General features: G+C 34.8%; 2 protein-coding genes across 3 annotated transcripts in view; one reads left to right on the top strand and one right to left on the bottom strand.

Annotated features, from left to right (window-relative positions):
- Window positions 1-1,273: 1,273 nt before the first annotated feature.
- Window positions 1,274-7,399, bottom strand: LOC108682538 (carbohydrate sulfotransferase 8). 2 transcript variants are annotated; one of them, XM_018171724.2, is made up of 8 exons: window positions 7,185-7,399; window positions 6,369-6,425; window positions 5,180-5,323; window positions 4,333-4,463; window positions 3,800-3,910; window positions 2,936-3,151; window positions 2,513-2,603; window positions 1,274-2,261 (listed from the first exon to the last, which is right to left on the bottom strand). In XM_018171724.2, exons 1-8 carry the CDS (start codon window positions 7,245-7,247, stop codon window positions 2,172-2,174), a joined length of 903 nt encoding a protein of 300 aa, XP_018027213.1. In that variant the 5' UTR covers window positions 7,248-7,399; the 3' UTR covers window positions 1,274-2,171. The 2 variants fall into 2 exon arrangements, with proteins under 2 accessions (XP_018027213.1, XP_018027214.1); XM_018171725.2 differs by lacking the exon at window positions 6,369-6,425.
- A 2,732-nt stretch (window positions 7,400-10,131) lies between these two features.
- LOC108682539 overlaps window positions 10,132-12,512 on the top strand; it is a 10,924-nt gene continuing 8,543 nt past the window's right edge. Inside the window, exons 1-2 of the mRNA XM_018171726.2 lie at window positions 10,132-10,188; window positions 12,043-12,125. Of these exons, the coding sequence (XP_018027215.1) occupies window positions 12,086-12,125 (40 nt within the window). The 5' untranslated portion in view covers window positions 10,132-10,188; window positions 12,043-12,085. The remainder of the gene's footprint in view (window positions 10,189-12,042; window positions 12,126-12,512) is intronic.

Genomic DNA, 12,512 nt, shown 5'->3' with positions numbered 1-12,512 from the left:
TTTCTATTGAATCTAAGCACGATAAACTCAAATTTATGCGTTCCTCGACCAGCGAAATATTCGTGTATGACTCAGAGGGTCATACACGAGTGAGTGAGTCGTTGTTAAATTAACAATTAACTTTTCGCTTTGTGTAGTTCACGCTGACCAAGCTTTACCCCGCCAAAGAGTGTAGAAAGTGCGTCACTATTTACGCAACATGACCAATTAATTTTTATAAATAACATGTAAACTTTATGTACAATTTGAGTGCACGTTCCCATCATATAGAAGAGCGGCAAGTCTCAGATTTCTGGTCCTGGATCTAGTTTCAACGCTTGCAGGCCGTAACAAGATATCATTCAGCTCAGAAATACTTTGTTGTGGAAATGATAATGTGTAATTGTTTGGACAATATTGCACATTTTTTTCTGAAAAAAGATGATTGTTTAACAGATTCATGTGCTGACCACTTAATCTAATTTTTCGCCTCTCAAGCAGCTTTTATTTAACATTTTCCAACTGTTCCCTTTTGAAAAGCTGTGTTGAATTGGAAATTTAATTGCAAATTGAACAATTTAAGATTAATAATTTACTCTAATAATTACATAGGTGTAAATTTTTGAGTTATTCATAATCAATGTTCGGCTCAGGCTCCCACAGCTTTTGTTTAACATTTCCCGAATATTTCCTTTTGAAAAGCTAAGTGTTGAATTGGAAATTTAATTGCAAATTGAACAATTTAAGATTAATAATTCACTGCAATAATTAGGGGCACATTTTTTAGTTATTTATGATCAATTTTCAGCTCAGCATCGAGTTTCCTCTTGAATATAATAACGCTTGCTACATTTCAATAGTTTCCTCTTGAATATAATAACGCTTGCTACATTTCAATAGTTTCCTCTTGAATATAATAACGCTTGCTACATTTCAATAGTTCGAAGTGCTCAGGGTACGGGGAAGGGCATCGCTGGTGGTGGATGGCAGCCGTCAATTTCATGTCAATTATCATACGCTGTCTTGGTGGCGGGGCAGCGGGTTTAGACATTTACGTGGTGCTAGAATTAATATTATACAAATGCTGGTTTGTATGTTTATAATAAACTTATGTGAATTTTGTTTACACAAGCTAAAGCTTTCTTTTAATCTTTGCCTAATAATTCACCAGCTAAATAAATTCTGACGGTAATATAAGATGACAAGACTGCGATTTTGGAGTTGAAGCTCAAACGGTGGGATGAGCATGAATTTTGATGTACACATTTTTAATTAACTGTTAAATGAAACAAAATTTATTTTGGCCATTGTATATGCTTCGATGATTGAGTAATGAATGACGCTTGACTTATCCAGTGAAATTTATATCTCTGTCCGAAGCACTCGACGGAACTAACCCCCTATCAAGGCTGTGCAGGAGTCAGCGAGGACCCACTAAAGTGAGTCACGGCTAAGTCAGTACTCAATATGACAAAAAAAAAAAAACATTGCGCGGGTCTAAAATTAAATGCTTGAATAATTATCTTTTAATTTCGTTTTTCTGAGCACATTTTCTTGCCAATTTCAGCAAGAGATATATACAAAAATTAACCCTGTTTGATGCTCATTCCATTGTTCGCTTTTTCGCCTAAATAAACTTAAAATTACCCTTAAAATCTTATGATGCCACCAGTTATTATAAGAGGCAACGTTAGATCAGTTGAGAATATACTTATTGTTAAATATACTGAAATATACTTATAAAAATATACTTATTGTTAATAATTTTGTGGGGTTAGGTTAGGTCTTCATCCTTCATCATGTTGCTCGCTTCGTCAGCACTTGACAACGCCTTCTTGGCAGGCTGTCAACGAAATATCGCTTGAAATTCACCATTGGAACGTCTATCTATTGATCACAACGTCTGTAGCTGGTTATAGTCTAGATCAATGCGTCTATATTGAATCGTTCTGAACATCTTTAGTGGAGAAAAAATGGCCTCAACTATGATAGACTAAATTAGAATCACTTCTTATGAACCTCGATGTAGGATTTGAAACTTGACCAAGGTTTTAACTTTGACGCATTTGTGATTTTTTGCGGCATAAAATGTGCGATTAAGTATTCATTACGGTCGAAAGTTTTAAAGTTGCATGCCATTATGAACTGGTTAACAGTGGATATATATCATTGAAGTCACTGGAGTTTGAATCTTACATAAATTCTTCCATTGAGTATCCAAACATTTCGAAGTCTATGAGGTACGTTTCGTAGAGATCCTTCACCAGCTCACGAGGAAGTTCCTGCCGAAATTAAATTCAAGAATAGAGTAAGTAAACTGTGATGATTAAATATAGAAGGAGCTGGAAATATATCAATGCATCGATCGTGAATGAAAATCTGTACACGTTTGTTCATATTTTCTTATCACTCTTACTTTGATTATAATTCAATATATTAATTAAAACAACAAAAATGATACATAGAATAATTGAAAGCAAAAGATACGAGCATTCCTCCTGAGGTACTCGGGGCTTATTTGAGCGACTCTTACCTTGAAATATTGCACGGCCGTGGCAGTGGCGTTCGAAATGTTCAAGTGAATATCGTTTCTTGATTTGAAGTCCAAAGCCTGTTGTACATACCTGCAAACAATATCATTGCACACAATAATGATATTTTAAAAATCAGAAGAAAACCATACGTTCGATATATTTTTGGGATTATTAAAACAAATGATAGAATAAATCAATCGCGGGCTCATCAAAATTTCGATAGTAGCATTCGTAACTTTTTTTTTTTGTATTTATCAACTTGTACCCATAAAGGGATGAAATTAGAAAACGATGGTAGACTTTGATAGTTTATAAGAGTTCATTTAATAACCACAGAATGCATTTAATTAGAATTCTCATGCATTCTCCGTTCTAATCGAACTTTTAAAAAAGTTAAAAAAACATATTACATGCACACTGACCTCATATCTTCGTCCCACGTCTCCACCTTAATAACATATTTGTACTGAACATTACACGGCACACACGACACATAGTACGCGCGCCAGTGGCCGTCAATTGCGAGGTAAGGGAAGCTCGGGCGCCGGCGCGTCTCTTGCACCACGAACTCGGCAAATGTTTTGAAGGAAATTCCTGAATTTTCTTCATCGAATAAATATTGCATCTCAGGGCTGATCCTGCACACACAATAAAATTATATATTTGGGATCGTGTTCATATAACCCGAATGAATAATTTCTGGTCTTACACAATAAAAAGTACATATATGAGATCTTATAGTCACATAACCCGAATGAATAATTTCTAGCCTTTTAATGAAGAATTGTATTTTTGGTTTAAATTCTGTTTAGTAAAAAAAAAGTATTACTGAGATTGAAACATGATTCATCAATTCAATTAAATGAACTGTTTAAAGAATTTCCGCAAAGCCTGACTAAAAATTTAGACTGATAATTTCGATTACTAACGAATGGAATGCTTTCTTTAGCTCAAAGTAAGATTAGAAAAGAACCATTACATGACCTTCGTGTTTGCAAGTGAGGATTTTTAATAGTCATTAAAAACAATCATCTAGATCTAACACGGATAGGAAATTAGTACATTTTATTCCTGTGATATTTTTATACATGATCCATTAAATGTGAAAAACCAGCAAGTAAATGTCGAAATTGACGTTGCATAGGCATGTAACATAAACAATAGAATTTTTTAGAAAACCGTGGCTAACCTGAAGTATTTTTTGTTTTCTCTTTGAAATGAAGCTATAAAATGAAACCGAATAGTATATATAGTATATATTAATGTAAACCTTTAGTAGTTCTCACTTGTCTCGGTCGCAGAACTCAATTTTATCTCGGTAGGCCGACACGAGGCGAGTGAAGGGATGTCGAACTACCAGCACCGTGCGAAAAATTTCTAGAAGGTCTTGAGCAAACCTGCAGACCAAGAAATTATCTTACAACTAGCAAAAGATAAGGCGTGAACAGCAGACACAAACTCTTATGTCGGCATGACTCACTTAACATCACTCGCTCAGCTTCACAACATAATGTCATGTCTGCATGGCTCACTGGTCATCACTCGCTCAGCTTCACAACATAATGTCATGTCTGCATGACTTACTGGTCATCACGTGCTCAGCTTCACAACATAATGTCATGTCTGCATGACTTACTGGTCATCACTTGCTCAGCTTCACAACATAATGTCATGTCTGCATGACTTACTGGTCATCACTTGCTCAGCTTCACTACGACATAATGTCATGTCTGCATGACTCACTTCTGTCTGCATGACTCACTTCTGTCTGCATGACTCACTTCTGTCTGCATGACTCACTTCTGTCTGCATGACTCACTGCTTATCGTTATCACGCAGCTTCAAGACCCTGAAGCCGATGTAGTTGGTTGACCACGTATCTTTCAGCGCCTCCAGCAGGTCCGGGAACTCCTCGCTCAGGAGGTGGGCAACCATCGACGACGAACCTGCCTGGGGCACGGAAATATACTGTTTTTTTTAATAAATTCTACATATTAATTAAGCGTTCATTTGTTTCTAGGATGTTAGTACAGATAAAAACAACGTGACATTATATAATTGCTTGCTGCATCGAAAAAAATTGACGAGAAATAAATATATTATTTTAAACATCTACGTATTTACATAAGTTATAGTAATATCAGCGTTCGTTGTCGGGGAGTTAACCTCACAAGTATCAGCAAGCACACAATAAAACAAAGCGAGAAATAAGAGGAAAAGCCGCCATTATTGCAAGATGTGTGAGCATCATTTGTTCACTACGATAGCTTTGACAGTGATTATAAATTTTACCTGCACTAGTGAGTTATTTAAAAATTTTTGTGTTAATTAGTAGAGCGTGAGTGACCAATGTATGCTGGCTACATTTACGCCTCTTAACAGCCATAATAGATGAGCTACGCTTCTCTGTACTTTCTTTCAAAATGATGTAAACTTTCTATAAAATATTCCACCACAAAAAGAAGTATATTTATAAAAAAATATAACTCAGTACTCACTGCAGTGAGTGACAGAGAGCGCATTTTCTCATCGACGAAAACTTGAGGTCACGGACAGACGGACGGACAGACAGACGGACATGGCGAGCACAATAGTGCATTTTTTCCAGAAATGAGAAAATGCGCTAAAAAGGTTGATCAATTCATGATAATCGAACAAAAGTTTACCTTGAAGTTGACGCACACGACGACCTGTTTGTTCCAGAGCCACCTGTAGTTGCCCAGGGGCAGCTCAGCGGCGGGGAGGGCGGCCGCGCTGCTGTACTCGTGGCACGCCTCGGTGATTCTCAGCCGTCGCTCCTCTTGACGTTTCTATTGGCAAATGATTAAAAGACAAGTAAAAATGTTAATAGGAGTTAATAGCAATTCTATTTTACAATTGTTTTGAATAAAGAAAAAACAAAATAAATAATATTAAGCTATTGAAATAAAGCCAGGTTAAAAAGTTTTTTTGAATATCTGATATGAAGATGAATATACGTTTGTGTTTCTGAGTTCAAACGCAAAATGAGTATTAACAGATTTGCATGATCATTCGAGAACTTAGGTATTAATTATGTGTTCTCAGTAGTCTTCTTAAGAATCATATGTATAAGATATTTATCATTTTGATCACAATAATTACAATACGTACAATATCTTAGATAGCGTGAGAGTGATTCAGTCAAAAAAAGGCTTCAAAATAATCTGGTGGTAATGATTTATACGATGTATATCTCAACAATTTCTTTGCTTTGGTTAAATAGAACTCAAGCGACTTACGGCTAATAACTGTCTACGATCTGGGAATGTCAGTAAATTATGTTATAATATCGCCACCCTAGCGATGTCAAAATGTTTGTAATATTCTTATTAAATTATATTGATTGTGAGAGACACCTAACAAAATCATATCATGACAAGCAGTAGTCTCTTCTGAAATATTACCATGACTTCTTTCCGTTCGTATGACGGCTTGATTGGAAACTTTGCTCGATAAATAGGAGCGTGGATGTAATAAAAATAAACTAAATCACTACTTGAATTTTTGCAGTCCGACCCAAAATAAACCAAGGGCAACACTCAGATAAATAGTAGGTAGACTACTAGTATATAGATAAAGCTATGGAAATATATATGTTCAGATTTGAAATGCCCAGCACCATATCGAACCCGGTGGAAGTCTAGTAGCTACTTGAAGCTATCGTCAGTCATGAAAAGATCCGGTCAAATGAAACGATATTAGATCTTCTGTGAACAAGGCACGAAAAGGAAAAGAATCGGCGACAGGCCACATNTATGTTATGATATGTTATGTTATGTTATGTTAGGTCATGTTATGTTATGTTATGTTATGTTATGTTATAAATAAACTCACCTCCATTAATTGCATCCATTCTTTATTGGCGCCCCAACCGTCAAACGTGATGTAAACCTGCACACATACGCACGGCATTGATTTATCAAGAAAACCATCAATGTTCTGTTATATATCAGTCATGTCGGAAAAATTTTTAAACAATTTTAGCAATAATCGATGAATACAAGAAGTAGAACGAGAAATTATCATTAAAATTTTTGCAAAACTCAAAAACTCAAATTTTAAAATAAGAAAAGATTATATAACTTTCAAAAAAGTTCAAATAACTCACAAGCTAAAATTTTAGTATAACTCAAAAGCTTTTCCATCATCTAGAATTTACCAAAACGAATCTTATAAACGATCAAGATTAAAAAGAACAAGTCAGCGAAGCAGCGAGTCTCTTCGTTAGTTTTCGACTGCACCGCATTCCCGTAAGCTTTAGGATGGGTACTCGGGAGAATTTTTCCTTCATATTGAGTATGATTTGCAATAATTTAGATGACATGGATTCTGCAGAAAAAGACGGTACATAACATAGTGATGTCGGCGCTAAAGAGTAGGCCTGATGTGGCCTGTCGCCGAAGCTTGAACTTTTCGTGACTTGTTCATAAAAGATCTAAAATCATATCTGTTCAGTATTTTAACAGATATGATTTGCATGAGTTGGAAATCCTGCTTCGAGTTCTACACAGCTCGAACAATACTGCCACAATATTTTATACTAAATATTCTCATTATATTCAATAAGCCAGTTAAGACGATTACAATAACGATGAGGGATGGTAAAACCGGCGCGCACAATGAAATATTATACACTCGAGAGGCTATTACCATGAATGAGATGGCAGTGACGACCCACAACTTTGTGAGCTTCCAGTTACCAGTCCTTGCCATTGCGGACGAAGGAGTATTAATCCCAGCTTCATAGCAAATTTCAGAACTGTACTCGTCGTATTGATCTTAAAGAATACATCTTGAATGTTCACTGAAAATCTATTGTTCCTGTGAACGTACCCGCCTCTCGACCGACACACGCTCACTTCGACTTCTCCGGAACGACTACCGTACAAACCGTACGCTTGACCGGTCGAAAAAAAAACGTTCCGTTTCAAACCGGTTCTGAACATGAAACTCAGTTCAGCTCGTGGCAGTCTGTTTTTAAAATGGATCGGGCTTGGGCATTACAGTCAAGGGAAAATTTGCTGCTATGTTACTATCATGCTAAAAATATGTTATATATATATCAATATCACTAAATGACTGCATTCCAAGCACAATGAAAATTGCGATTATATTATGTAATATAACGATTATATAAGGACTAATGTAATATATATATATAGTAGACATTCCTTCATCACGAGACATTTCTTCCACAGTACTGAACCGATTTGAATAAAATTTTGAATATAAATTCCCAACTACCCAACGGTGATGTTTAGCTCGCAAAATTTTTTTAGATTTTGCTTTAGTTCGCGAGTTTTTTCTATTTTCCCGTCATTCGTGATTTAAACAGCAATACGTGCTTAAATTCGCAGTGAACAAGAAATTTCTTCTAAAATACTGAACAGATGTGAACGAAACTTTATTAATGAATGCCTAACCTCCCAACGGTGATGCTTAGCTCGTGAAAATGTTTGCGATTTTGTCTTCGTGTGCGAGTTATACGGCTTAACGCATACGGCTCTTGGTCAATGCAAATTTAAAAATTAACATGAGAAATGCCGTTCGTTTCTCCGTACATTCGTATAACTCGCAAACGAATAAAAAATCGAAAATATTGTCATGAGCTAAATCCCTGACGCCAGTCGTGGCGTACAATAGAGCAAGGACTATGTATCGTTTGATAAAGTGTGAGTTGTGACGCAAAATTTTAGTTTTGTCAAGTTCTGCTACTTATATAAGATTTCTGCTTTAGAATCGCGTTCTTGTCTTATTCTAACTCCCTGCTCTAGCTCTCTCTTTGTCACATTTTTTGTTATAAATTTTTATTTTTCGTTAATCTTCAAATATGTTAAATTTATCTGTTGTCATTTGCGTTTAAATCAGGTACAGCCTAGAGCTTTGCTTACTAACCAATAGGAAAGCAAGCGATTTTACGAATAGCGTCCCGTCTTTCGTTGGCGCAATTGATTGTATAATTTAGAAATAAAGATGAATAGGATCAACATCTGCCAAATACACTGTTAGAAAAATTACCATTAACGGTATTATACCGGCGTTTCAGTGGCCGGTCGGCACGTGAAAAGAAACACCGTGTCGCCGTTTTTATTCTAATTTAACACTAGAAATCCGTAAAACATATGATAAAAACGGCGAAACAGTTTATTTTCACGGGGCCACCGGCCACTAGAACGCCAGTGGGACCGTTTTTTCACCGTTTTTTCTAACAGTGTATGCGATTTAGTCTGTACATAGAAATTAACACGTTAGTCCGATTGCTTGATCTTGTAATATTATTTCATTTATTGTACTATAATGCAATTTGTTTCTATGTACCACTACGTCCTCGAGAAATACGTTCGTGGTATGCATATGTACCACTTCCGAGTCGACGTAATGTAATCATGTGCAAGGAAAATGACTGTCAGTTACTTGTTTGCAGCTCATAAAACTGTTCATCGAATTTTCTCTTTTAAAAAATTCTTGTATAAAATTTATCATTTTAAACCGATAAATGAAATCTTGTATAGACATCTTGACTAAAAGCAAATTAGAATTTTATCCCAATGCTGAGGGCATTCTCGTTGCATATCTGATAAGTTACTATTAGATATATGAATTATTGAGTGAAATATATTAGTTCATGTGAAATGCATCGTAAACAACGTGCAGGATGCGACTCACCTTCACACTCTTCTTCTTCTTTTTTGGCCGTTTTCTTGGCTTTTAAATTCTTGATAAGCTTGCAATTTAAGCAATCAAGTGATTCTAGCGGGTTCTTTACTTTGCCACTTCCGACAAGTAAACTAATAAAAATTTCAAACCAATTTCATTGTTATTTCCACTGTGCTCAGATATAAGTACTAGAAATTTTGTCTTTTAAAAGAAATACATTTTTTTCCTTTTTCAGCCCTAAGCAAGCTTTTTTCCATGTTTGCAGCTCATTTGGAATTCATTTGCCAAATAAAGTTTTTTTATTATGTTTCAATAGGACATACGTTTTTTTTTATTTTTATAATTGGTTTCTCAGATACATTCTATTTGCAATATAAGAGGTCCAGCCACATTTTGGGAAGTGACGACTCGTTCCGGTATATTTTGTATGTACCTGTTTATAAAGGAAATTAGCAAATCAAGCAAATAATAATTTATGAATTTAAATTTTTTATTAAATTTAATTTTTAATACTCAAATCTTTTGAGCAAATCACATGGCACAGTCTTTAAATGATGCTTCATGAAGCAGAATAATGCTCAGGATATTAAGAATAGTATTTATTTGACTCACTCGGAATAATGGTGCAATTAAAGACATGTTTGTGAGCCTTCTTGGTACCGCAGTAGTCTTATCGACTTGGTTTTTACACAATACAGGCCTACCTGATTTGGGCATTGTGATTGTAGATGACCTTAACGTCAGCCCAGGAACAATAAAATTTTATGTGGGCTGAAATTCATGTGATGCCTTTATTACCAACCATATGCGCGTAGATTTAACATGCTTGTTTCACACGATCTGTCCCTGCTTATCTTTCTTTTGGCTATCTTGTCCTGCAGCTGCAAGGAACCGGTGGGTTCACACCCAAACATTACAAAATATATCACTTGTGTCTGGACTGCCGTGTCGTGACCGCTGTGTTCTGCAGTTCAACTGAACGCCCCGACATTGCACGGTAAAAATAAAATTAATACTTATAATTATTATAAATTTAATTTTTCAGACGTTCATTAATCAGAGTGCGTCACACCGGTATTTCTGGGATACATTAATGTCGTTGAATCCAGTATAAAATTTAGAAGGTTGTTAAATTGTGATATTTATGCCGCGCTATTTCTCTTATCCGAGAAAGGATTTAACTTCACGATTTGAATCCTTAAGTACAATTCATGATCTAGCGATCACTAAGAGACATGTCAAATTGAATGCCGAGATAAAATTTACAAAGTAATTTAAAGCACATATATTATTCTGAACTATAGTGGGATGTATTAAACACATAAATATCAATCACGGTAAGACCCCGGCAATTTGAGGAACGATAGTGAGCTCGTCATCACTTTTCATGTCTTTGCTTTTGCTAATTAGCGTACATCACAAATTTTGTCATGGCTTAATTTATCGCCGTGGCTTAATGATGTGTGCGCACGACCAAGACGCAGCTGATAGCAGCTGCGAAGACCGAATTTTTCGGCCTTGCAATAATATAATATAAATTTAAGCAATAATATATAATTTTATATAAATTTAATATTAATTCAAGTACTTATATTAATTTAAAAAATTGCAGTTATATTAATTAAAGCAATAATATATGAAAGATTAGTGACTGTAAGCTAGTCAATCTGCATACGTTATTGCTCATTAAATGTTAAGATAGGTTCTGGATATTATTCTATTCCAGCTCTAATATAAATTTAGGCAATAATATATAATTTTATATAAATTTAAGCAATAATATACGAAAGATGAGTGACTGTAAGCTAGTCAAATCTGCATACGTTATTACTCATTAAATGTTACGATAGGTTCTGGATATTATTCTATTCCAGCTCCATAGTTCATCGGCCAATGACGAACAAATGAGACAGTAAAACAGTGAAGAGCGTTCCCAGTAACTTTAATTTCGGTGACGCATCGCTGAGAGGCAAAATTTATTATTATTGTTATTTAATAATAATAATATATTGATGTGAAATTTGCCTATAAATTTCAGTGTATAGTGATAGGAACATGTTGGTGTTCATGTTTGCATGTCTTCTCTTTTCAAGTGATAATTTAGTTGAATAAAGCTACATTCTAGCCAACCTTTGTTTGAGACCTACAAGACTGTTAGGTTCATTTTATATGTTTTATTACTATCAAAATTATTTTCAAACTTAACCGTAGCCTGTGAACAGCTGTTTTAATTTTAGTTGAAGGCATCAGGATTTGCTTCTAATATTGAAAGTGAATCATTTTTGACATATGTAGTTATTACGAAGTATAAAATGAATTACTAAATAATTCTTAAATAGTTTTCGATTTTTTTCTACAACTATTTCTTCAGTCTGTAGTTTACTTAGTTAGTATGAGGTACGTCTTTAATACAGCTAATTAGCTTGCTATTTATTTATTGAAGATTAAACGAAAGTTGAGTTAATTTTACAATTAATATATTAATATTTCAACTCGATAGGCGAGTTCCTCTTACGATAAAAATATTAACATGCTAATTCGATAGGATAGGTTAGTTCATCTTATAATAAATATATTAATATATCAACACGATTGATCAGTCAACGTATAATAATTTTATTGAAATTAACACAAGATGTGAATTATCCCTACATGGAATATCTTCATTGATAATTATATATAGTCTGGATTATAGTCGAAGAAGGGGTGAAGTCAGATCAAGTGCGAGGTCAAATTAATAATCTAATCCTTAATCCAAATTAATTAATTAGGATCCTTAATCCAAATCCTTAATCCAAATTAAATTAGTCAAATTAATCATCTAATCATCTAATCCGCTAATCCTTGACAGAAAGTCCGGCAGCTCTACAAGAGGGGAAGTATTGAAGGCGACGATGTACATAAAACCTGCACACATCATCTTAATGCTGGCGGGTGAGTTGGACTTGTTTATTATTACATTATTTTCAGTACCAAACGTAATACATGAATAGTAGTACCCATTTAATCCATGGGTTGGTAATACACACGTAATATAGGAATAGTAGTACCCATTTAATCCATGGGTTGGTAATACACACGTAATACAGGAATAGTTAGTACCCATTTAATCTTTGGGTTGGTAATACACACGTAATATAGGAATAGTAGTACCCATTTAATCCATGAGTTGGTAATACACACGTAATATAGGAATAGTTAGTACCCATTTAATCTTTGGGTTGGTAATACACACGTAATATAGGAATAGTTGTACCCATTTAATCCATGGGTTGGTAATACACACGTAATATAGGAATAGTAGTACCCATTTAATCCATG

Source organism: Hyalella azteca, unplaced genomic scaffold, assembly GCF_000764305.2.
Source record: "Hyalella azteca isolate HAZT.00-mixed unplaced genomic scaffold, Hazt_2.0.2 contig5438, whole genome shotgun sequence".
Taxonomy (NCBI): domain Eukaryota; kingdom Metazoa; phylum Arthropoda; class Malacostraca; order Amphipoda; family Hyalellidae; genus Hyalella; species Hyalella azteca.
The sequence above is the reverse complement of the archived record's forward strand: the minus strand, read 5'-3'. Positions and strand labels throughout refer to the sequence as shown.

What these genes read in the sequence shown, in the direction of transcription:
- LOC108682538 (XM_018171724.2), bottom strand. Translation starts at nt 7,247, where the DNA reads ATGGCAAGGACTGGTAACTGGAAGCTCACAAAGTTGTGGGTCGTCACT. An exon ending in CTGCGTGATAACGATAAGCA is followed by an intron (nt 3,911 to 4,332) that starts GTGAGTCATGCA and finishes CTTGGTCTGCAG; the next exon opens with GTTTGCTCAAGACCTTCTAG. An exon ending in CGGCCGTGCAATATTTCAAG is followed by an intron (nt 2,262 to 2,512) that starts GTAAGAGTCGCT and finishes TAATTTCGGCAG; the next exon opens with GAACTTCCTCGTGAGCTGGT.